The following is a 27971-nucleotide window of genomic DNA, read 5'->3' on the forward strand; positions in this document are numbered from 1 at the left end:
ATAGCTTAATATTATTATTTTTATTATTATTATTATTATTATTATTATTATTAATTGTCTCAGGGCAAAAGAAAAGATTATGATATGCTTCAACAGGCTTATTTGTTGTATTTTTGCATGTAATGTGTATTATAATGTGATATTCAAAAAGACAGATTATTTACACGTTTTTCAACTGCATGAAGAACATGAGACATTACAATAATTCATAATAAAATCCGAATTATATAATAAATTAGTCAAATAATTAAAATACTAAATAAAATGCCATTAGATAATAATTATACTACATACTATAATACTGTGATATATATATATATATATATATATATATATATATATATATAAATTGGTAAACATTTTAAGACGGTAAAAATATGCCAGATCAACTGCACATATTCCATTTCCCTTAAATTGTGGAGGAATGAAAGCCAACATTATCTGAAAACGCCTTTTCCCCCTGTCATATTGATTTTGAATTGTCACGATGGCTTATATAAGACGAATGAGTCTGAATATTCTCTTAGAACCCCCCAGTGCGCGTGAATTGTGCTTTATAATGTATTATTGATGTGGAAAGACTCCGAGCAACAGTCTGAACTGCTGCTCGTCCAGCGCGTCGCGGGGGCACGAGACAGCCGCCGCAGCTCGCGCGCTCACTCACACACACAGCCGAGCTCTCGCGCGCAGCCGGTCGGTCTGTCGGTCGCTGTGCGCTGTCCACGCGGTGGCGAGAGGAGACGGCAGGTGTCAGATTCGGTTCCGATACAGCTTGCACAGCTGCCTTCTTAAAAACAGCAAATCGATCAGCTCGGATGATATAGGGGAGACAAGACGCCGGAGGGATTTGTGTTGCAATTTTTGGTGGTGAGTAGCCTATCTTATATATGTATATCAGTTATTTATCATCTGGGACGCGTATAATTGCGTTAACGCATCACAAACGCATTCTGTGCTCGCGTCAGGGCTTATGCTCTTTGATGCACATTTAAACGCTTAAGTTGCATAGGTTTGCAATGCCGGCAGTTATTTTCTCTGTGGCGTGCATGAAAACGCAACGTGTTCTCAGGTTATATGTGTGGCCTGGTTGGTTTTAAATGCTAGAGAGACTCCTTCTGTTTTATATGGAGGACGAGGTGCTCTTGAAAAGCTTCTGGGGTCTATTTTGGAAGGAAGAAAGCACCAGCCGAAGCCTTTTGAGAGAGCGCAGTGTCTCCCAGCCATCCTGTTGTCATGGTTACTGCACTAGGAGGCTGGGGATAATATGGCTGCGATTCAGGCTTTCTGTGTATGTGTGTGTGTTTTACTCCACGATGCCTTAAACACAAGGAGCCACTGTATGTGTTAGACACAGGCTGTATTTAAGGCAGAACCTGAGCTGTGATGCTTTCAACAGCTGCAGAGCACCTTACTGTATGAATGCAAATGATGATGCATCTTGTAATGCATGCAGTTTTATGTCTGACGATGCAATGCAATGCAATAGCAATGCTTATTGATCTATTGTTAGCCCAAGTATCATCATGAAACAGTGGGAATATAGGCGTCAGACAACCAGACATCCCAGTGCCAGACGAGACACAAGACGCCCTAAATGATCACTTGCTCTCTCTCTCTCTACCTGTTAAAAAGGTGTGTGCGTGTAAGCCTGGAGCTGGATGCGTTTAATGAGATTTCTATCCCGGGGATGATTTAAGTGAAGACGTTGTAAGTGATACGGTGACATGATACAATAGGACGTCTGACCTTGACAGCAGTGGAAGTGACAGAACGAGGTGATTTAAATCACATTTACACACGGCTCAGTTGTTCACACTCGTTTACTCGGTGGTGGTCTCCTTCACAGGACCCCTGACGAGTCAGGAGAAAAAGACAGTCTGCACTTACTCCGTCATCTTGAAGCCTGTATTTTGATGTCCCGTAACCCGTTACGCACGGAAAGCCAGCATTACGCAGCCGGCTGTATGTGGGTAAGGTAGACAGCATCGATATATTTAGCGCACTGCAGCTCCCGAGAGAGTTAAATACGGCGTGCTGATCGTTTGTAATGGTCAGTCTTTTTGTGTGTGTGTGTGTGTCTGTCTGTCTGTGTGTGTGCGTGTGCGGCGGTGTCATCTCGCGTCTGAAAAGGGTTAGTGGGTCACGCAGACGTCCGGTATCCAGACTGCATAGAGATGGAGAAGGGCATGATGGGTTTGTTTGTGATATAGTGGCTCTCTTTTGTGTTAATGGTCCCAGACAGGTAGATTGGATAGGTCTGACTATGCAGAGAGGAGAGGAGAATCGAGAATGAATGAGAATGCTTGTTTGAAATACTTTTTTTTTTTTTTTATTATATACTGAATATATATTAAAAAAAAAAATAAATAAAAAAAGTTTTTATAAGAACGCCTGACTGCGTAGTGCACCATGTCGTAGGCAGCTGGTGTGAAATAAAGCTGTATTCTGTTGTGGCATACTATAATTCAACCATTATATGTGTGTATGTATATAGTATTTATTACATATTTGTAATTGAATATGTAGTAATTTTCTTCAGCATATTTTAATTTTAGATATTATTTTAAATAATAATTACATTTGTAATTAAATATGTAATAAATATTTGGTTTATAAAAAACAAATAAATAGCAAATATAAATATTTTACATTCTCACAACATATGTATATGTGTATTAATATAATACAAATCTAATTATAAAATGCAGTTCTAACTATTATAATTGTAATTGTATAAAATATTATATTTATTACGTATAATTAATATATGTATATAAATATCGTAAATATAAGGAATGTAATATAATATAATAATAATAATATGTAACTCTAATAATTATTCAACTAAATATTGCGATTTAGTTGTTGCGAAGTGTTATATGTAGTATATTTATAATTAAATATGTAATAATAAAATATTTGTTGTATAGTTGTAAAATATGTAAATATGTATTTCAAATATTTATCAAAAAATATGTATACAATTAATATAATACACATATAATAATAAAATGCAATTCTAACATTAAACATTAATTCTAACATTAGCATGAAAATTGTATAAAATGTTATATTTAAGAATATATCTAAATATATTTAGAATTACTATATTAAAATATCTTAAATATAATGAATGTACATAATATAATTATAAAACAATTATTCAACTAAATTCTTCAATTTTGAAAATATATAGTATTTATTACATATTTGTGTATTTTATATATGAATGTACATATTAATTACATTTATAATTAAATATGTAATATTTTAATATTTGCTTTATATATGCCTCCATGTGTATGAGTATTTTTTTTAAATATGTAAATATGTATTTTAAATATGTTTAAATATAAAATATATTTAGAATTATAACTATAATTACCATATTTAATTAAATATTTTATAGATAAATATATTAAATATAATATAAATAATATAATTATAAAATGTAATTCTAATAATTATATATGTATGTTTATTAAATCATCATGTATACATGTTAATTCATGTATTATTTATTAATTTCTGACACAACACAGGACACTTTACAATGACTAATGAATGACACACAGATTTTTTGATTAATGTTGAGGAAATGGTTAGAGTAAAAGGTTGTGAGTTTGTAATGATTTTGTACAGATGCACTGTAAAAGTGTTTTGTAAGACCCCCTCCAAAATATGTCTCATATGGTAACCTGTCAATTACCTGCTTTCTTCAAGCCAAAATGTCATGAATCAATTGGATTACATGAGATTACACCACTGACGGTAATTTTCAAGGGTCAGGACAGGTAGAAGTAGCTGTCTATGGCAATAACTGCAGATTTTCTTTTTTCTTTTCTTTTCTTTTTTTTTTTTTTTTTTTTTTTTTTTTTTTTTTTTTTTTTTTGAGTGCAGCTCTCTCTGCCTCTTTGCACTTTTTATCAGGCCTCTGCTGCGTGGCCAACCCATGATCCCTGAGGAAATACTGCTTTATTTTAATCCAATCAATAAAGATGTGAGATTAAGCCAAAGCTGTCGAAAGGTACTTGCAGAAAAACCAACACACATAAAACGACCGAATTTTGCTTCAGAATATCACAGGACAGCCAAAAGGTGGAGGCAGATCTCTCTGAAAGCATGTTGAAGGTTTTTTGGGTGATTGAGAGAGGATTGTTGATTTGAAGATAAGACCGTTCTTTGAGTTTATCAGTGACGGTGTGTGTGTGTTTGTTAAGAGGCCAGTAGCCGTATGAGTGCCAGTGTGTGTGTTGTTAAGAGTGAAGGTGACGGACAGGTCCAGGGAAAGTAATTAAACAGAATTGATTGCCCTGAAGACCCTACTGTTCTGCTGACAGTACTGGAAGTCTCTCAGTCAATCAGTCAAGTGCACACACAGACAAATGCATCAAAATGAAACACTATAGACTTACATTGTTTTATATAAAGCTAATAATGGTAAATGAACCTCTAACTCTAAAGAAAATCTTTGTGTTTTTAAAGTAAAAGTCACTATTTACATTATTTATGAATGATTTTGCACTTGATGATATATATGATTGTTAGATATAGTGAACCTGTCCCCAAACTATTAGGTGTCTTTCACAATGATTTTAGATTTTAGTATCATATTCACGACTCAACAATAAGTTTGTAGAATGGTCTCTTGCACTTTACCCTATGGAAGCCTGTTCGGCCACTGAAAAAAAAAAACTCAATTGTGAGTTTACATCTTCCGATTCTGACTCAGAACTGCGTGACATAAACTCGCAATCCTGAGAAATCAGAATTGCATGATACAAACGTGCAATTTTGAGAAACTAAGATTTGCAAGATATAAATTCACAATTCTGACTTTTTTCTCAGAATTGCGAGTTATAAAGTCAAAATTGTGAGACAAACTTGCAATTCTGAGAAATAAAGTCAGAATTGACATGTAAAATCACAGATGTGAGTGAAGTCAGAATTTTGAGATATAAATTCACAATTCTGAGAACATATCAGTCTTTTTTCCCTCAAAATTGGACTTTATAACTCGAGATTCTGAGATATAAACTCACAATTGCATGAAAAAAGTCAGAATTGTGCATCCATATCTCGTAATTCTGACTGTATAACTCACAGTTGTGAGTTTATATCTCACAATGCTAAGAAAAAAAGTCAGAATTCAGAGAAAAGAAATCAGAATTCAGATCAGAATTCAAATTCAAATTCAGAATTCAGTCAGATATAAACTCGCAATATAAACTCGAAATTGCAGTTTTGAGAAACAGTTTTGAGAAAATAAAAAAGACAGAATTGTCAGATAATCTCACAATTGAGATATAATCATAATCATTTAAAAATAATTATTCATAATAATGTGAGATATAATCTCACAATTCCTAAAAAAAATGTCATAATTGTGCATTTATATCTCGCAATTCTGAGGAAAAAAAGTCAGAATTTCTAGAAAATAAGACACAATTGGGGGATATAAACTCACATTTGCAAATTCTGAGAAAAACTTCTCACAATTGCGAGTTTATACCTTGTTTTGAGAAAGGAAGTCAGAATTCCTAGAAAATAAGTCAGAAATTTGATATATAAACTCACCAATGCTAAAAAATGTCATAACTGTGCATTTATATCTCGCAAATCTGAGGAAAAAAGTCAGAATTCCGAAAAAAGAAGTCAGAATTGTGAGATAGAAAGTCACAATAACCTTTTTTTTTTTTATTCAATGGTGGAAACAGGCTTCCATATTTTTCTGTAAGTGCTGCATTACCACAGAAAATTTTTACATTCATTAATCTTGAACATAATTGGTTTTCTGCAAAGTATTTTACATTTGTCATGCAAATTCTGTTGATTTGTCACCAGGATCATTTTGTCGAAATAACAAACATGCTAATGATTAGAAACATTAAAAAAACATTTTGAAAAGTCATTAATTTTTGTGCATGTTGTTTTCCTGCTAAGGTGAGTTCATAAATGTATGATTTATTCATTTATATTTTCATTTAGCAAAGAAAAGAATGAAAGAAAAAAATAAATACACACAGTATATTGTTTTAGGAAGTGTAAATAAGTACTGTATGCACAGAATAAATTCAGATTAAGATTCAGAATAAAAAGTGTAATACATGTACTACCTTTAAAAATTTGGGGTTGGTAATGTTTTTTATGTTTTTGAAATTAATGCTCAACAAAGCTACATTTACTGGATCAAAAATACAGTAAAAACAGTAATATTGTAAAATATTATTACAATTTAAAACAACTGTTTTCTATTTGAATATATTTGAAAATATAATTCTGTGATGCAAAGCTGAATTTTCAGCATCATTACTCCAGTCTTCAGTGTCACATGATCTTTCAGAAATCATTTGCTGCTTAGGAAATATTTCTGACTATTATCAATGTTGAAAACATTAATATTTTTGCGGAAAGCATTATTTTATGGATTCTTTGAATATAAAAATCTTCTATAACACTAAAAAACATCTTTTTTCAGTGTGCAGAGAGTATTTTTTTACTTATTTAAACAGATGATTATTCTTTTGTGATGGGTATTGAAAATCATCCTTATTGTTGATCCCTGTTGTTACTACCAATATAGGGCAAATCTTGACACATGCACACTCATGCGTCACACATATACACCCTCAGTGAGTGATCTGTCATGTTGTTTAGTGGGCGTGTGCTGCTGCTGTAGGAATTATGGGTATCTGGCAGTTACAGAGCGCACAGGCTCTGAGGAATAGCCAACATGACAACAGGGTACCTCACAGCAGCTGAGCCTGAGCGTGTGTTTCTGTTTGTGTGTGATGGAATCATGCATGTGAGTCTTGATGTGTTTCCAATGTGAAGAGATCATCTGCAGCTGGGATGGACTTTGGGTACTGAGCGCCCATGCAGAATGTCAAACATTAACCACATGTGTTTGAATGAGGAGCCGAGGTCAAAGGTAACTTTCTAAGAGCCGCTTTTGCTAAATGTCACATCAAAATGTTCTGTGTGGTGTGAGCCAGTGTGTGTTTTTAAAAATTCCCATGTTGCAAGCATTTAGAAGGGGAATTGCAAGGGTAAAGGTTTTAATAATGTAGGAAACGGCACACAATTCAAGCACCCTTGACCTAATTCAATTGAAATAATGTGTAACTGGTATGATTAAGATGAATTTGTGTGTATTCTGTCAAACAGCACTGAATATAGACATGAAGAGATTTGATTTGTTGCCTAATGTAATGGCAGTTTGGGCAATAGAGCTTTAATGTAATGGAAGCTTGGGTTTTACTGCGGTTTGATTCGATCAGATGTTCAGCATTAGAAAGCTTTAAACAGCACCGTCTGAGTCAGAGCGGCAGAAGAAAGCGGTTGAGCTTCACATTTAACTCAGAGGATGCTGGACTGTTTCTCTGCCAGAGACAGGGATTTTCTGTACATGTGTGCTGTTTGTATTCCAGGCTATGTTTGTATATCTGTCCATTTGGTTTCATCTGGTAAAAGAGATTTAATGTGTCATGATGTGCTACTTAGCATCTGTCCTGTTCAATGGGTTTAATGAAGAGCCCAAGAGAAAATAATTTGAATGTGATTTTAAAAATCATATTTTATATGGTAAGGATGCATTAAATGGTTTGAAAGTGACAGTAAAAACATTTACAATGTTACAAAAGATTTTAACTACATATTTATTTTATAGATATATATTTATCATAGAATCCTGAAAAAGATGTATTTTGGTTTACACAACTGTTTTCAACAATGATCATAAGAAATGTTTCTTGAGCAGCAAATCAGCATATAAGAGTGATTTCTGAAGAATCATATGACACTGACGACTTAACAATGCAGAAAATTCAGCTTTGCATCACAAAAATATATTAGTTATTTTAATTTGTACAATAGTTATTTTAATTTGTAATAATATTTCAAAATATTGCTGATTTTACTGTATTTTTATCAAATAAATGCAGACTTGATGAGTATAAGAGATGTAATTCAAAAGTTTTGGACCGGCTAATTGTTGGAAAGCTGTGTGAATGAATTTTGTCATTATTTTGCAGTTCTTTTTATGATGCTAGTAGTAGATTTTAGCTTCAAAGTCAATGTGAATTAAAAATAGACCAGATTTCTTTTCTAACAAAACATTCCTGATCCTACTATGCCAGATTCATTAAAGGGATAGCTCACCCAAAAATGATAATTCTGTCATTAATTACTCACCTTCATGTCGTTCCAGACCTTCGTTCATCTTTGGAACACAAATTAAGGTATGTTTGATATAATCCGAGAGCTATCAGCATAGACAGCAACGCAACTGACACATTTGTGCACAAAAAGTATTCTCATAGTTTCATAACTTTATGGTTGATGTCACATGGACTATTTTAATGATGTGCTTACTACCTTTCTGGGCCTTGAATAGGTCAGTTGCTGTCTATGCAGAGTCAGAAAGCTCGTGCATTTCATTAAAAATGTCTTAATTTGTGTTCAGAAGATGAATGAAAGTCTAACGGGTTTGAAACGACATGAGGGTGAGTAATTAATGACAGAATTTTCATTTTTTGGTAAACTAGCCTTTTAAGGCACGTTATTCTAAATGAAGACTGTCCAAAAAAAAAAAAGTTTGTTATTTGTAACATTTTATCGAAATGTAATAACTTTCACCACTTCTGAAATTAATTTCCTTTTAAGCTGTGCAGGCTATAGTTAAGGGTCGCACATGAACTTTTCATTTTTGCATCTGTCACATGAGAAATAAGTGAAAGATTTGGATCAGAAAACGCAGCAGGGACTCGGTAATCTCGTAATTAGTCTTTGGATGCGTTACAATGATACCTAATTGGAGTATCTCAGGGAATTTGGCTATTAAAAATATAATATTTTAATTGAACTCTGCTCAAATGAGTAAAAGGACGTGAATGAAGATTAGTCCATTTTGCTGAATGAGATTCAGAGTGAGTGAAATGATCCGGGCTTCCTATTGCTAGTGCGGTCTATTGATTAATGTTCGGCAGATGCTACAATGCAGTTAACATCTAATGGATAAATTCAAGTCCATTTGTATTCACTGAACATCCTGTTGCACTTGGAAATATGTAACATTATAGAAGTAAAGTGGGTTGGCGAATCTGTCCATTGCTGCTGCTGCCCACTAAGTTTAGGGAAGATTTCCCAGAGCAGATGTTAGAAATCAGAGCAGCATTTAAAATTAGACTCAGACTGACCCTTAAATTCACCCTCGGTGGATGGTTCTGGTCTGTGTGTTGTATTGTAAGAGCCTCTAGCATGTAAAACACCAGTGGCGCTTGAAGTTTGCTGAGTCAAAGGTAATGCATTCTCACCATCCTGCACTTCTGCAGGGTTGATAAAACACAAAGATGACAGCAGATAATGGAGTCTGAATCGCTGTTTAAACTTTTAAGATCCTGCCACCTGACTGCTTCAGTCTTCAGAATGCTTAATGTCACCTATAATGTGCAGTGAGCTGTGGTCTTACATGCCGGTATCACACAGTTGATGGATGCAGTATTCAGCAAATTGGAAAGAAAAATCACAAATGAAATCTCTATATTATTTCAGTTATTTCTTCTAGACAGTATTGAGATTAAATGGAGAGCACAAGAAGACTTTTGCTTAAAGGGATAGTTGTAGGGAAGACCTTCGTTCATCTTCCAAAAACAAATTAAGATATTTTTGATGAAATCTGAGAGCTTTCTTGCCCTGCATAGACAGCAATTGACACCTTCAAGGCCCAGAAAGGTAGTAAGGACATTGTTAAAATAGTCCATGTGACATCACTGGTTCAAACCGTAATTTTATGAAGCTACGAGAATATTTTTTGTGCATACAGAAAACAAAAATAACATTTTTATTAACTCAGTCTCTGTTTTCTCAGTAGGTCACTGTCCTTTATCTTTCAGGGCCCACCTTTATCCGAAATCTCATTGCTCTGTCTCACCTTCTTTCTTAATAGGTGTGAACTCTAGCCCCCTCCCTTGTTCCTGACCCTGACCTTGTGACCCCAGGCTGCCAGGACACTGTGATTGAGGAGGCCACCATGAGTGAGGAGGGGCAGCATGACCCCCTCCGCACAGACACCCCACCTACAGATACACCCCCAGCACCTGAGGGAGAGGAGGAGGCTGACGGCTCTACGGCGAGAGATTTGGAGCCCTGTAATGGGACAAAGACAGAGGAGGAAGCAGAAGATGGCGATACAGAAAATAACAGAAACACACAGTCCAGTGCAGAGGAGGATGAGAAGGTGACATTAGAAGAGGAAGGCCGAAACAGTGAGATTGAGGGCAGCTGCTTAGATCCTGTAACAAAAAATGGTAATAAGGACATCAGTGAAGGTGAAGACACACAGTCGCTGCCGCCTCAAAGCCCAGAAAACGACTCAACCAAACCCCTGTGTACTCTAAGGTTAGTAAAATATGATATACATTCATATACACTTTTAAAGTTTGACTTCTGTCAGACTGAAGCAATCATTTTGAAATCTTTTGATCTCCAAAAGATACTTGTGTTCAGCCAGGATGCATTAAATTGATCAAAAGTGACAGTAAATACTTTTATGTTACAAAAAAAAAAAAGAAGTTCAGGGTAAATTTAACGTATTTTGTCTTCTGGAAACATGTAAGTATCTTCTGTAGCTTCTGAAGGTCAGTACTAAATGAAAAAAATATTATATTTAGGCAAAATAAGAAAAATGGTCAAAAGTTTACACCCCTAGCTCTTAAAGCATCATTTTCCCTTCTGGAGCATCAGTGAGCACTTTCTGTAATAGTTGCATATGAGTCTCTCAGTTGGAAAGGGTATAAATGCACCAAAATGCTGAAAAACCAAAGAATTTGTGGGCCCTGATCCATTTTTCTAAAGAACAGCAGACTCATGAAGGGACTCATGAACAACTATCACTAAACAAAAAACAAAAACAAACAAAAAAAACACAGCTGTGGATCGTTCAGGTGACTAGACAGGTATGTAAACTTTTGAACAAGATCATTTTTATAAATTCAACTATTATTTTCTCTGGTGGACTATATGCAAACATCTTTTATGTGAAATATCTTATTCAGGTCAGTACTAAATAAAAAATAACATGCATTTTTTGACCCCAAACCTTTAAATAAAATGTATTTAATCCCTAAAATATTCACCAAAATATCACATATAATTGAATAGAGAGATGAAGACTGTAGCTTGACTGTAAGTGCACTGGTAAACATACTTAATAACAGTGCCTGAATCAACATTTATAGTCAAAAGTAGGGTTGCATGCTATTCATAATGGAATTGAAAATTCCAGTTTTCCTGTGGAATTGGGCTACTTTAACATTGGTGCTGTGGGTTGTTTTCCATGTCCATGGGTTGAAACGACCACAATAGCCCCAGAATGCTAATTTTAACAGGGAAATCCCACCAAAAAACATGTATTTTACCCCCTGGAATGTGATTTTTACCGCGGGACCCCATCAAAGTGCGATCAGGCTACTTTTGAGCTAATTTTGAGTAGTAATTGGGCTGGTTTTGTTGTGAAAACCTGGCAACCCTGAGAAGAGTAGATTAACTTTGGTGGATTTAAACTTAAAAACTGTGTGTATTGAAGTCTTTCTGTGGTTGAAATAAATCCGTTCTGATGTTCATTGATGTTTACTTCACTTTGTGCTTTAAGGAAGGAAGAAAAGACGATCGGTTCAAATGTCGATTGATCTAAAAAGCCAATACAGTTATCTGTCACAACACACTGAAGAGCCAAAAAACGTTCTTTATTGTTTGAATTTCTTAATAAATTACAACATTTTAAAGCTGATGTTTCATACCAGAAGTAACCTGCTCTGTCTTGTCTGTCTGTGTTGTCAGTTTCCTCTTTGCTACGCAATGTATTTCTCACTGCGTGAGAACATGATGTTTAGTTTGAGAGTGACATTGTTTGTTGGACATAGCAACAATAACTAAGGAGGACGGGTTTTTGCCCTGTTTACACTAGTGCGATCCTCGTCTACACTGGTGTTTTCACTACGTTTCAGAAACGATCTCCATCCAGACTACACAACCGAAAATGCATGTCACATGACAATGGGGACGAATGGGGAATCTACCTATACATATCTATGGGTACCACAATGAGCATGATGTTATTGTTTACACGGTCGTCAAGGATACGCAGAGCGAATGTGGGCAGCCATGCCATCGTTTTCAAAAGTCTCCGTTTTGGTCCGTTTACACTAAAACGCAACCCCAGAGTTTTCAAACTAAAACAGAGTCTACAGTGTTTTCAAAAGTCTGGAGTAGTGTAAATAATAAGCGTAAAGTTATGTGGTTTATAATTAAACGCACAAGTGTCAGGGTTGCCAGGTTTTCACAACAAAACCCACCCAATTGCTACTCAAAACTAGCGTGTTTCGAGGGGGGGCCCCCAGAAAAACTGCGTTCCGGGGATAAAATACATGTTTTTTGGTGGGGCTCCTCTGGTAAAATTAGCATTCTAGGGGCCAAATATTATGTTATTGAGGCCGCTTCAACCTGCAGACATGAAAAACAACCCAGGACTTGGCAACACTGACTAGTGTAAACATAGCCTGAATGTAAGAATGTAATTTAAGTTTGACTTCCCATGTGATGTGCCTAATTTGAAATGAAAAAGAGTCAGTGAATTTTGCACTGCTCAAATGTGCTAAACAAATAAAATTGACTTCCAAAACACACACCTAATGATTTTCCAAGAAAGGATCCAGACGTAGTCTGAACAGACTCCCAAAAATCAATAAACCCCTTGAAAGATAAGGCTTTCATGTTTTCACATTGAAATTCACAATGCCTGGCTTGTCATGTCTTACAAAATATTTTGAATATGAAACACATGTATTACAGAGTTTAGCTGTGCAATTTTCAGTGTCAGGCTTCACAAATGATGTGGCATGCATGTTACAATGAGGGTGGGGAGATATTTTGGGCACCATACGTGGCAGGGGAGCTGTCCTGAATGATGCTTCTCTCTGCTGGGACTCCTCCACTGCAGTCGTGATGAAGAACTGTGACAGCAGCCCGACTAAAGATAGGAACATGCACAGCGCATGCCAGCCAGGCTAAGAGCCTTTGTGTACAGTCTAAAGCAAGACCTCTTTAGCCAGGTGTGTCTGTGTGATGCGATTTTCACTGGGAATGCATTAACTGGCATCTTTGTATCTGTAGGTTTGAGAACGGGACCGAAGATGACAGTGAAGGGCAGGAGGACGAGGAGGGGGTCCTCGAAGAGCCATCAGCACAGGGGAACCTAGACGCCTTTAGCTCCACGTTTGAACTCTCCGTAGAAGAAGCAGATGCTGAGGTAGAGGACGAGGAAGAGAGGGAGGACGGGGGAGAGGAAAGGGAGACCCGAAATCAGGACAGCTTCAGCTCTACGTTTGAGAGCATCGTCGAGCAGGTCGCCAAGACCACAGCTGTGGAGGAGGAAGAGGACGACGGAGAGGAAGAGTACGACAGGACGAAAGAGAGCCAGGACGGCTTCAGCTCCACATTCGAGCGCATCGTCGAGTCGGAGCTTCTGAGAGGCGGGACTTGCTACAGCAGTCTAGATTCATTGGACGTGCTGTCGCTCACTGACGAGACGGACAGCTGCGTCAGCTTCGAGGCGCCACTCACCCCTCTCATCCAGCAGAGGGCCCTAATGGGCCCTGAACCTCCAGAGCTGGAGCTGGAGACCGTGCAGGAAGGGGCTGAGGGCGATGCTGAGCTGGGGACGGATGAAGCCAGCTCTGCAAGTCCACTACGGACCACTATTCCAGGAAGCAGGTCAGAAAATGTCTTGAGCCAGCCAGCACAATGGAACATCCCTAATGGATTCCACATTGAGCTGCCTGGGAATGGAGAGAGTGGAGGAACAATGCCAAACTCTATCAGGTAGGGTTGAAACTAAATCTCCTTCTTGATCTGTCCAGCAGATGGCATGCATAACTTGTTAATAACATGGTCTCAAACTAGTGAGCAAGAAGTTTCATGCTTTCATGCTTTCATCCAAGCATAGACAATGGCTCATCTGGAATGGAGTCATGATCCAGTGCACAGTCAATGACTGTTTGATAATAGTTACTCAGATCAGAACTGCATAGAAATAAGCAACCTAAGTCTGATGGCAGAAGGTCTGGAAACCTTTGTTGCTTTGAATGGCCAAGGACGGCCCAAGAGGCCATATGACTGACTGCTAAAGCAACCAGTCGCATTTCATTTTGTTCCATGTCATGTTTAGAGGCATGGAAATGTCCCCACAATAACAGACTGGTGTATTAAAAATCTATAGTCTATACCGTGAACTTTACATATTTCACACATTTTGAAAATCCAGCATTTAGTTGATCCTGATAAGCTCTCAGCTCACTGGAAAAATATGGATCTACATAGATTTTTACAAAAATGTACCAATACATACAGTTCTAAGTGAAATGAACATTAGTAGCAGTAAAAAAAACAAAAAAACAATAGCTTTAATTCCTTTTCACACAAATCATGATTACAGGGCAGATTGATTAATAAAGCATTTTCACATAGTTTCTTGCACAATATTCTGCTATGACTTCAAAACACTATGGTAACATTACCATAGTGCATGATTTGTAAATTAATACATTCTGACATTTGAATTCGCCAAATTCACGAATTTTCAGATGTAATAAACTTGCTTGGAAGCCTACCTGGTACAGCGCTGCGCTTATGATGTGGATGTAAGCAAAATGGCATGGTTGCTTCAACAAATGCAATTTTATCTCACATTTTCTTTTGGTAACACAATCCTGAGTCGGATTTAGTGTTTTCGAAATGTTATAGAGCATTAGCCTTTTAGAGCCACTCACCAGAAATTTCATTTCCCGAATTTCTGTGATACATTCAACAACATACAAAACTTATCTGTTTTGGATAAACTGAAAGTGCTTTTAGCACCACTCACTGGACATTTCACTTTGAAAGTGCCGCAAAACGTGCCAGAAGCATTGTAATAGTGTGCTCCATGGGCACATTTTCTAATGAGCCTGGGTTTCACACAAATGATTTCACACAAATCATGATTACAGGACAAGCTATTGGTTAATAAAGTTATTTTCTCGAAGTTTCTTGCACAATACTCTTATAACCTCATAACACTTTCACCATAGTACATTATGACAGTTTGATCACATAACTACAGTTGAAGTCAAAAGTTTACATACACCTTGCAGAATCTGCAAAATGTTAATTCTTTACCAAAATAAGAGGGATCATACAAAATGGATGTTATTTTTTATTTAGTTCTGACCTGAATAAGATATTTCACATAAACAATGTTTACATATAGTCCACAGGAGAAAATAATAGTTGAATTTATAACGACCCGGTTCAAAAGTTGATTAGTTCATACACTTGATTCTTAATACTGTACCTGAATGATCCACCTCCGTTTTTTTTTTTGTTTTTTTTGTTTTTGTGATTTGAATTGATTCATTTATTGACGTGAATTTGTTCATGAGTCCCGTTTGTCCTGAACAGTAAAACTGCCCACTGTTCTTCAGAAAAATCCTTCAGTTCCCACAAATTCTTTTTGTTGTTTTTTTTTTTTTTTTGTATTTTTTTATTTTATTTTTTATTTATTTATTTATTTATTTATTTATTTATTTTATTTTTTTTTTTTTTTTTGACTGTATGACAATGACTGTATGATTTTGAGATCCATCTTTTCACACTGAGGACAACTGAGGGACTCATATGCAACTAATACAGAAGGTTCAAATGCTCACTGATGCTCCAGTAGGAAAAATGATGCATTAAGAGCCAGGGGTGTAAACTTTTGAACAGAATGAAGATGTGTACATTTTTCTTATTTTGCCTAAATATAATGTTTTTTTTTTCATTTAGTACTGCCATTCAGAAGCTATACAGAAGATACTTACATATTTACCAGAAGAAAAAACAAGTTAAATATACCCTGATCTTCAAATCTTCACCCCCTACTCTGCATATGAGTCCCTCAGTTGTCCTCAGTGTGAAAAGATGGATCTCAAAATCTTACAGTCATTGTTGGAAAGGGTTCGACTACAAAAAAACTGTTAAGAACTAAAGAATACTAAAAAAAATAATTCAGGCAACAACACAGTATTAAGAATCAAGTGTATGTAAACTTTTGAACAGGGTAATTTTTATCAATTCAACTACTATATTTTCTTGCTGACTATATTTAAACGTCTTTTATGTGAAATATCGTATTCAGGTCAGAACTAAATACAACATAATATGAATTTCTCACTTATTTTGGTCAAATAATTAACATTTTGCAGATTTTTAAACTGTATCTCAAAATATTTGGGTTTTCTGATGTAGTAAACTTGCTTGGAAGCCCACCCGGTACAGTGCTGCACTTGTAATGCAAAGCATTCGAGTACGAGTCCTGTGAAAAGCAAATGCCATGGTTGCTTCAACAGATGCATTTTTTGTCTCACATTTGCTTTCGCTAACACTATCTGTTAGGTTCAGAGTCGAATTTAATGCTTTCCAACGCGATTGAGCATTAACGTTTTAGAGCCACTCATTTCACAATTCCCGTGACACATTTCAACAACAAACAATGCCTGTTTTATCTAAATTTTGGATAAAACCGAAAGTGCTTTTAGCGCCACTCACTGGACATTTCAATTTAAAAGTGCCACAAAACATGCAAGAAGCATCTTAATAGTTAGCACGAGCACATTTTCTAATGAGCCTGGATTGGAAATTAGACCATTTAGGAGGGTGGTCTATCGTGTCTGTTTTGAAGGGAGTATCACATTGCGACCTAGCTGACTGGAAACTTCTTTATATTGCACGGATCTGAGCCAGTATCCAAGTGGAAAGATTTCCACCTCTGGGAGCCAATGAAGGATAGGTCTAATATTGCTGCCGCCTCTCTCTCCCTCTCTCTCTGCATCCATCTGGACTGGACGCAGCAGCAGATGTTGTCGTTTTTTTCCTCCCCAGTTTTAAATGACTAGCAGCTTCCTGCCCCCCAGTCTGCCTGAATGAGGCATTGTTTTTTGGGAGTGACATCATCGCCTTTGGCTTTCCTCTTTCACGACGGGAGCCTTGCTCTAGTTTTTAGTCACACTGTGCTTTATCCCAGTCTACGCCTTCATTAGCGTCCTTCTGTATCAATGCAGTTCGTTTTCATTCACTGACATGGTCAAAGCTGCATTTGATCATGTCCGGTTGACCTCTATATTGCACACTATTCATTAAAACTCCCCTCTTTTAGCATTAGCGGCTAACTTTATTAGCCTGTGGTCTACCAGAGGCTGGTAACGCTACACTAGCCACATGTGTTTTTCATTAGCAGTTCTTTGGAGTTGTATGGTGGTTGAATGTGGTTGATAAACTCATCACAGAGAACAGAACGAGTGCTGCGCAGTGTCTACAACCGCTGACAGAAGGAAAAGAGCATATGCTGGTAATTAGCAAATCCACAGAGCCTCACAAGCATCATGATTGCTAGGGAGTTACTTAAAACATAGTCTGTTTGCATGAGCTATGCTCCATTCAGTATTGAGCTGAAAATGTGTTTAAAATTTCAGTTCAATTTCTGAATTAGCATTAAAGAAACAAACAGGATGCAGAATGGCCTATATAGACAATTCAGTCAGAAGTACGTATATACAGCACTCTAATATACAGCATTAAACTGACATAAAATATAATGTATTGAGATTTCGCCCTCGGCCAAAACTATTTGCTCTGGAACAAATAATAGATTGATGAGACCAAAGACTGCCTCCTAGATGTACCCAAATTAATTATATCTTGTGTTTAACCACTATAGAGACATCAGAGCCAGCGGCAAATTCCTGAAGATCTGGCCAAGGTGAGGCTTTCGGTGGGTTCATGAGCACTGAACACCCACTGTCGCCCTGGAGCTCACGTCTCCGAAAATGTCAAAGCAAATTTTCAAATAGACGTTATTTATTATTATCAAACCGCATATTTAAAGTCTAAACAAGTACATTCTCACCTAAAAAACTTTTAAAACTACATTCTGTGACACAAAAACTTTATTATTTATAAAGTTATAATTGATTTGGGTGTCCGCCATAACACTCGCTGTGAGAAACACCTCAAGTGGAGTTAAACAAACGGTGAAATGGTTGGAGTTCTGTTATCACTAGAATATTGCACTCCTCTCAGCCAATCAGATTCGAGAGCCAGAAAGAACTATGCAACATGGAAGGGCATGGAAGGGAATATTTTCAGTCAGCTGATATGAGTTTTCAGTTCTTGAATTAATTTTAGAGTAATTTTAGAATATGTACTTAAGTTATATTGATGAATACAGCCTATCACTGACTAAAAGTCATAAAACTTTGATTTTGATTTGTCTTTAAAATATATTCATATTAGATTAGTCTTTAATGCAAATCCCTGTTTGCCCCCAAAACTAGGATATAGCTGTGCATTGGAAAGGAAATGTAAGCAAATCCCAAACTGTTCATCAACAAATCCCTCAGTTGTTCAAAGCATTCTTTGCTGTGCATGAGTGAGTATGCGAGCGAATGCATGCTTTTATGTACGAAAGCAATGATTTTCTATTAGGATTTCACACTGCTAAAACATAAAACACTCTCCCCTGCCATCTTAAGAGCAATCTGTTCATTTTCAGAAGGTCCATGCTTCATTACCTCTCCACTGAGACTGACCTGAGTTTAGACACGATTAAGTGATTGATCTGTCAGCTCTGACTGCCCTACAAAAGGTCAATATGTGACATGAAATGTGATGCATTTTTATGTATTGCACCGCAGGCGGCTGCTAATTTGTGGGAGGGTTTTCACCCGTTTGGTGACATAGACCCAGAAACAATCATCTCAGCCACGACCCCGTCGCCTTTACCACCCCCACGCCTTTCTGAAGCCTGCACCTATCCACACAAAAGAACACTCTCATTTATTCTGTCTTTATCAGACACTCATAATCTCCTTCTTTATCTTTCATTGTCACACACATACCCACAAAGCCACACTCATATGCACCCCCATCTCACACACACACACACACACACACACACACACACACACACATACACACATGCAAACTTCCTGTCTGGTTCCGCTTCATCCTGGTTGTGTGTGTAGGAGCAGCGGGAGAGTGCTGTCTAGCTGATGATTATCCCTACAGGATGCAGGAGAGCTGTACACACACACACACACACACACATACCTCTCTTTCTGACATCTACACACTGGCTGAGATAAACACGGCACACACACACTTGCATACTTCCATACAACAAAGAGAAAGGATTACTGCTATAATCCTTTGTTTTTCTCCAAAAACACAGGCCTTTTCTTTTTCAAAGGCATTTTGCTTGTGTGAAATCAATACTATTTACTCAGTTTCTTATGCAGGTATTGATGCTCACATCCCTTGGTAACTGCGTTTGTAGTCTATTATTGTTATACACTGTCTGAAATATATCTTTAACCTTTGTAGAAAAAATATAGATTCTCTAGTTGTGAAAAATCGGTTTTAATCCATATACTGCAAAAACATTTTCTTAATCAACATCTTTGTCTTGTGTTCCAATATAAACCTCTTTTAAATGACAAAATTTCACTAGAAACTGAAAATGCATAGAAGTATATATATTTATGCATTTACTTTTTATGCATGTCATTGTGTTAGTATGTATCTCCAAATTTACACTTTGGTAGTGTATTTTCAAAAGTCAGGAACACTTTATCAAATAGTAATGTATTTACTTTTATATAATAAAACTTTCTTTATATTTTTATTATAATTTTAATATGTATTTTTGTTTTTGTTTCATGAGAAAAATATATATTTCTCGTGAAAAATATATATATTATTATTATTATTATTATATTTTTATATAATTTTTAATAATTTAGTTTAAAATTTTTCATTTTTATAGGTTAATGCATACTTGTGTGTATTATTTCAAATAAAAAATATTGGTTTTCATAACACTATTTAAATGCAGTAGTTTATCTAATTGTTAGTATTTTCATTAGAAAAATATATATTTCTCATGAATATATATATATATATATATATATATATATATATATATATAATATTTATATTGTTCATGTATTTTATATCAAATTTATTGATATTGTGTGTATGTATGTATGTTATAATATTGTGTGTATGTATGTAATATATAATTTTACATAAATTTTCAGTTTTTTTTTTTATTTACAGTAAATTATATATTTTATATGAAATTCTATGTGTGAATGTGTGTGTATATACATATACATACATACATATACATACATATATATATATATATATATACACACACACACATATATATTAAAATGCAGTCCTTACATATCCATTTATTGCTGTATAGGTAACAATCTATTCTATACTCAGTAACCATTTAGGCTTCAGCAGAATGTAAATCTATTACTTTTCTTAGCTTCATACCTTATGGAGCATAAGCTGTTAAACATCTACGGGTCAGTTAGTTTGCTAGCTTCAGGAAAATGCGGGATAGAGCAGAAAGCCTCTTTAGCACCGCTTGTGGGCCTGCTAACAGAACGCGGATGAGCTGAGATGAAAGTGAGTTGACCGTGAGACTCTGCTGAGCTATTCGAAGTGCAGAAGTGAAACTCATCCGTGGAGAGAATAATCTCTCGTCACCGTGGAGACAACACCAAAAGATGATAAGGAGAGAGAGAAGTGTGTGTGTGTATGTGTCAGAATAAATCATGATGGGTCTTTGTCATTCGCACTGTGCCGTGCTGTTAAATCCTCGCAGGTCCGTATCACAGAGAAGTCTGTCTTTACTGGGTTTAGACCCAGTCTATAATTAGCTCTATCCTGTGTCTGTCTGACACTTCAGTGCTGCTGTCAGTTGCTCAGCAGCTTAAAGCGACTGCAAGAATGGAGAAGAAAGGTTTAAAGGAATAGTTTAGCCAAATATAAACATTTTGTCATCATTTACTCACCCTTGTGTCGTTCCGTATGACTTCCATAGATGATGATTACTTCAGTGCAACACAGAAGGTGATTTTTTTGAAGAATATCCCGACTTCTATTCATTATAATGAAAGTAAATGAGGACTAGAGCCGTCAAGCTTCAAAAAACACTCAAAAGCACTCAAAAGATAAATGTACTAGAGTCCAGATTTTCAGTGAATAACTATAGTTTCAGTCCGTACACAAAGCTGCTGTTTGGCTTGTGTACAAGTCATATGAGTGACTTTTATGATCCTTTTATGATGCCTTTTTGAAATTCTAGAGCTTTTAAGTGTGCTGGAAAAATGCTCAAAAGAAATCTCAGGTCGAGGGTATTCAAATGAAGATTTAAGAGGTTTTCTTTCCATTAAAGGTCCATAGAATCATAACTCTTTCAGATGCCAATATGTTGTATGGCTATGAAGTGAAAAAAGCCATGTGCATGTCATGAATATTTATTATTCATTGTTCATAATATCTTGGGACTGAGAGAAATAAATTAATAAATCCTATATAGTCTGAACTGTCTCCAAACTATGGAAGCCCATTTTTGACACCGAATTAAAAAAAAATGTTATTGAGACACTTTATCTCACAATTCAGACTTTTTTCCGAGTTTATCTCTCACAATTGTGACTTTTTAAAACGCTATTGTGAGCTATTAATTCAAAATTGTGATATAAACTCACAATTCTAAGAACATAAATTTTTTCTCCTCAAAATTTGACTTTATAACTCGCAATTCTGAGTTTTTATCATGCAGCTTTATAACTGAAACGGCTTCCATACCAAACAGTATTGTTATTGTTAACTAAATCTAAAACTGTTAAAAAATGTTTTCGATAATTGGAATAAAAATATTAAAAGAAAATGTAAATGTTGAATTACGAAAACTTGAATGAAAATAAATGAGTTTTTGTTTTAAGAAATGTCGCCTTGGTAACTGAAATTATAGTAGTTTATTTTAAAGTGCTAAATTTCTCTCTATACACACAAACCGAACAAAAACTAATTAAAAAAAATAGAACAGAATTTGAAAAATTAAAACTAAAACTAAAATTAAAATGAAAACAGAAAATATAAAATAATTAGTAAAAAAATAATTAAGCTAATTTAAAATATTTAAATAGTATATAAATAATACTAAAATAGCACTGTCTCTAAAAAGAGAGCCAACAATATCTGCTGTGCCACCACGTCTCAAAATGTAAGATGGAGTAGTAAAGAGCATTTCACAACGCGCTTTCAGATTTCACATGTAACCCTCCACCTCCCCAGCTCCACCTGTATAGATCTGCTACAGGTTATTATATATGCTACTTGTGTGGCAGCAGTATGTCTTAAATACTCACAGCACTATATTAGTGTATGTATTGGCAGTAGCAAGTTCCTGTACTTGCTTTGCAGCAGCAGCAGCAATACACTACAATAACAGCAATAACCAACAGCAGCAGCAAATCAGCAGCATAGCAGATCTATTCCACCAAGACCAAATACATTAACATTGTCATGTCCATTAGCGTGCTAAAATCTCCCAAGAATTGTCATGACAGAACTCTAGTTTAGCTGATACTGAGATGGCCAAGTATAGAGAGAGAGAGAGTGAGCAAGAGAGAAGGATGATTATTAGTTCTGATGGTAGAGCGGCATCAGCTGTGATGATCACTGTAACCAATTACGACGGTCATTCAGCTGAATGATCTGCTGTTTGTTGATGAGAGGACAAACATGTTGTGACTGCAGGTTACTGAAGCATGCAAATACCACAGATAGCAGACTACCCTCGCACACACTAACAAGGAACTTTACTGTACCATACATCACAGAAGCTCGGCACCACATGCTGATCTTAAAGAGATAACTGCAAATTTAAATATATAAAGTGTTATGGGTGGACAAATTCAGAACAACAGCATTTTGTTATAAAGTGACGGTCTGTTTGTAAGCATATTGGATGTTATCTGTATCCATTCTTCTTGTATGGAGGTGAGTCACTGCTGAATGGAAATGTTGTAGCACATCTTTGGGCTGCATCACATGTTCCAGTTTGTTGTGAGCTCACATATTTTAGTCTTGAAATAATCATATTTTTCATGCACTCAATTTTGTCTCTGGAGTACATTCATAATTTAGTTTCCAAGTAAACTAACAGAGGCCTCTGAGCATGCCAAACTCTTTTAACATTCATTTCTCAAAGCTGTTTTAAGTTTCTTTAAAGTGTAGTAGTTTAACTGCTATAAAGATGTTTATTTTGAGTATTTTAGTATTAATTTCAGTGTTAGTGGTAACAAAATGTAAATTCTGGGCTCTTGTGATTCTCAAGTAGGCTATTAGCTTCTGACTACTATTTGTTTGTTAGTAACAGTTAAACTTACTAGTCAGATTTCTGCAACAGTCATGTTGGCATATTGTTTTAACATGATAAACCACTAGTAGAAATAGGCCTAATGTTGTTCTTTGTGATAATGAAACGGCTAGTATTAACTGTACCTCTAGGGCTACAATCTGTTTAATAGCTAGTTACCAGGAGGGCTGTCACGATTCCTCGATTCAGTTTGAGTACTGGATTTTTAAAAATCCTTAATTGTATCTTGTCAGTGTCGAGTAACCGGCAAAATACCGGAAGTGATGCAAAAATTGCATGAAACGTATTATTAGACTGATTTCCAAGGCTGCTTGATATACTAGACCCATTTAAAAATCATGATAAAGCGTAATGCTTCTGTGAATTCACAAATGCTACGATTCAGTTAAATGAATATGTGATGCAGGTTTAAAATATGAGCTTTTTTTAAATATTTTTTGGGGTGCTTTTTGCCTTTTTAATTTTTTAGATAGGACATTTTTTAGTCTTGGGTTATTTTTTAAGAGAGCAGACAGGAAAGTATTGGATGGAGAGAGGGGAGTGGGATCGGCAAAGGACCACGAGATGGGATTCGAACTCGGGTCACAGCGAGCACAGTTGTGCAACATGTCAGCGGACTAACCACAAGGCTATTGGCGCCAACTAAAATATGCGTTTTAGTTTATTACATGCATGTAGGCCAGGTGTGGGGAAACTTGATCCTGGAGGGCCGGTGTCCCTGCAGAGTTTAGCTCCAACCCTGAAAAAAAAGGTTGAAGTGATGCCAGTGACATGGTATTTAGCCCCTGGAATGCGAATTACCCAAAAAAAAAAAACGTGTATTTCATCCCCTGAAACACAATTTTTGATATTTACCGGAAGACTCCCCTCAAAATTCAATTGAGCTCATTTTGAGTAGCAATTGGGTGGGTTTTGTTGTGAAAACCTGGCAACCCTCTGCGTAGGTTACATTCATGCATGTCATAGCGGCTCCGTTCACAGTAAATGCTGCTTCACACAAACTGTTGTAATTTACATTTGCGTCTCAAACTCCATCTCTATATATTGTTGTTGAGTCTGGGTTTATTATAACGTTCATCTTGGGAATGCAATGTGCACCATTTCATCAGATTTACAAGGTAAATCATTTATAAACCTGCCCAAACACAGGAGAATACATGGATATCTTTCTTAATATGCTAACTGTTCTTCGCAATTTCAAAATAAAAGTTTAAACCTTCGTTCTGAGTTTACACATTTGATGTCCACATATTCAAGAAATTACAGTGGCTGTAGCATTTCTGTCGTAAAGAAATGGCCAAATATTAAAGATTAGATTAACATTTAAATTAAATGTCGTTTAGTCAGTATTAAAGAGGGATTAGATCCAGGGTTGCCAGGTTTTCACATCAGAACCCACCCAATTTTTACTCAAAAGTAGCCCAAAACTAGCCCAATCGCATTTCGAGAGGGGGCATTCCGGGAGATAAAATTCACTTTTTTTGTCGGGGTTCTCCTGGTAAATTCGCATTTCAGGGGCTAAATATAACGTTATTGGGGCCGCTTCAACCCGCAGACATGAAAAACTACCTGCGGCAACAGTGTAAAAGTAACCCAATTCTGCGGGAAAACCGCAGCAACACTGATTAGATCGCGCAGTAAAGTGTAAAAACAATCGTCAGGCTGTTGGCACCCTCTTCAGGTATTTCATATAATGTGTGTTAGCTCTATTGTTTATTATATATTATGTATTTTAACAGTTTTGTTCAATAAAACCATATGATTACTTGTTTTTGATACTTTATTTGAACTAATTATTATTGTCTATTGCATATGTATTTTAAGTCATTTTAAAGCCTATTGATCTATTTTTATTTCCAACCCTCAAAAATTAATTAGAATTATCTGATTACTCGATTAATAGTAAGAATAATCCACTGATTACTCGATTGTCAAAATAATCATTAGTGACAGCCCTAGTTACCAGGAAACTAACTGGATTGGAGTAGTTGAGGGGGAAAATTTCTACATCTGATTTTTCTCATAACAACATTCATTCATTCATTTAATAATTCATTCTTTCATTTGTGTCACATTTTCAAGCAATATTATAAAGGTCTCTTGTTTGATGCCGTGATGAATGGCTTCCATTTATGATAGAATTTCCATTAGCCTTTTTTGTATTATTTATAGGCTGGTGTAGGTCATGATGGTAAAATAATGATTTTTATTAATCGTCTTTGTAGCTATCAGTTATGTTATGATGAATATATATAAAAGAATTTGTCATGAGTGAGCGTGACGGATGCAAAGAGGCAAACTCTGATAATAGACGCGCCAGCGCGAAACAGTCCAGACTGACGGTCTGGCGCACCCGGGCCCCGGTCCAGATCGCTACTTCAGCATCGGAAATATGGAAATGTGACTCGGGCAGGACTCATTGAGTAATCCAATCCATCCAGAGCGACTCTCTCCGCCCCCTTCCCTTGTGTCCGACTTTGAGGAACTTCACACTGGGAAGCCGTTTGCACCAACGCGCCGGAGCCAAACGCGCGCGCACATTCGCTTTAAATTAGTCGCGTCAAAACTTTTATTTGTCGATGAACATAAACGGGATGCGGTGACACGCCGCCAGAACGGCCCTTTAAGCCCCAGCAGCGTCGAAAACTTATTCCATTTGGGAAAAACCTGATTACTCAATGCGCAAAGCGCCCGAAGGCGAATGGAGTTGAAGGGTTTTTTCTCGCTCCGCGCGGGACCGATGCCTGATCTCCAGTGAAAGATGTGGAAAGATGAATATGAGGTGCATTTCGACTTTCTTCTGGGACTTCTGTAAGTTTTTCTTTAGCTTTTGTCGTCTACATAGTGTGTGTCACTTTCAAAGACGTGCAACTGACGCAATAGACTTGAAAATGTTTAAACTTAGTCTTAGATTTCTGTCATGAAGCGTAAGTTGATTATTTTTGATATGCTTGATGTATTTATGTATTGACGTCACTAAAGCTAAAAGTTTTGGGTTTTCTTTAATTATGTAACGCAGGCAGGCAGGGACTTTGGGACTTGGTTTGTTTGAACTTTTTGGGACATCTCGCCCTTTGGTCTTTTGTGGACACATCTGCTGCTTGTTTTTTCTCTGTCTATGGTTTTAATATTATAGTGATGACTGGGGCTAGTTGTCACATATCCAGTCATTATTCCCAGTGTAGATTTATTTTTGATTGTTTTTTTTCCTATGGGCACCGTTCTTGAAGTCTTCCAATAAGCTTTTGAACATTTTTTTCCTAGGAAAAAAGATACAGTTCATTTAAGACGTTGACCTTTTGTGACAACATGCCCCACTTGTGGGACCAGCTATTTCAACTCAATGTTAGAGCAATTACAAAACAGAAAAAAGTGAGGATAAGACCACATAAATACATCAAACTATTGCTTTTACCAGCAAATACTATAATTGATGATTTGCGTAAAATTATAACCTGTAAAACACATGTGAAAACTTGTCAGAATAAAAATGCAACAACCTGCCCTGACCTGAGATTTATAATGGGGCAAAAAACTTAGTGCAAACTAAGAACATCATTCTTTCAATGATGTGCCTGTATTTTATATATATCTGAATGTATGCCAGTGTGGTTTTATTTTATTCACTTCAACACTCAATAGCTTGTACAAAAAATATATATTAAACTGTTAGTTTAAAGGAAAGAAGTTAGATACATTATTGTAATTCTAATTTAAAACTGTTCTGAGCTAGATGTTTGATACCGTACAAAACCATTGATTTAAAAAACACAATTCCTATGTGACAACTTGCCCCAGTTTCCTCCACAGGGACCATAAAGCCAAAAATGAAAATTCTGTAATAATTTTTAAACTTGTATGACTTTTTTTCTTCTGTGAAATACAAAATAATATATTTTGAAGAATGTTAGTATGGATTTGGGTTCCGATGATTTCCATAATATGGACATAAAAATACTATGGAAGTCAATGGGGTCAAAAACTGTTTGTTTACCAGCAATCTTCAGAGCATCATCTTTTGTGTTCCACAGAAGAAAGAAAGGCAAACAGGTTTGGATTAACTAAATGGGATGACTAAATGATGACAGAATTTAAATTTGGGTGAACTGTCCCTTTAAACTCTCATCTCTTTCATCATCAAATGGTTTTGGATAAATACATAGCCTGAGGTTCTATATAGTGTGAGCGTGTGTTTGGTTACCTAAATCCCATCGTAACCAAAATGTTTTCATTGCACGTTCTGATGCGTAATTGCATTTCTGTCTGACCCTGCTGGTTTGATGTATTCCAGTAAGAGAATACACACACACACACACACACACACAAAGGGGGGTTTGTGTTTTTGGCTAACTGACAAGGACGCAGCAACTCCTTCACACCTCGCTCTGTTCGTCCAACACACCCTCTCCGACGGCATAGGAGCGGGCAGAGAGAGACGCTGGCATGTGAGTCATAGACAAGCGGTCTCATGTTTAATCTCCTGCCTGGCTCAGCAGCAGCAGGTCCATACAGAGACACGGCTGTTGGCTTCTTGTAGGATCACAGTATATCAGTGCTGCCGCATTAAGCCCTGCCATAGTCACTTATAATGTTTATCTACCCTCTAGAGCAGGACACCAGGCTGTGATTTATTTTTAACTAATGAAGCCTG

The 27971-nt window shown here is 36.3% G+C and overlaps 1 protein-coding gene across 1 annotated transcript in view; it reads left to right on the plus strand.

The window, feature by feature from the left end:
• The first annotated feature begins 660 nt into the window (after window positions 1–660).
• Window positions 661–27971, plus strand: part of psd2 (pleckstrin and Sec7 domain containing 2) — a 47533-nt gene continuing 20222 nt past the window's right edge. Inside the window, exons 1-3 of the mRNA XM_051127217.1 lie at window positions 661–867; window positions 9947–10398; window positions 13171–13878. Coding sequence (XP_050983174.1) covers window positions 10031–10398; window positions 13171–13878 — 1076 coding nt within the window. The 5' untranslated portion in view covers window positions 661–867; window positions 9947–10030. The remainder of the gene's footprint in view (window positions 868–9946; window positions 10399–13170; window positions 13879–27971) is intronic.

This window comes from Labeo rohita, chromosome 14 (assembly GCF_022985175.1).
Source record: "Labeo rohita strain BAU-BD-2019 chromosome 14, IGBB_LRoh.1.0, whole genome shotgun sequence".
NCBI classification, from domain to species: Eukaryota; Metazoa; Chordata; class Actinopteri; order Cypriniformes; family Cyprinidae; genus Labeo; species Labeo rohita.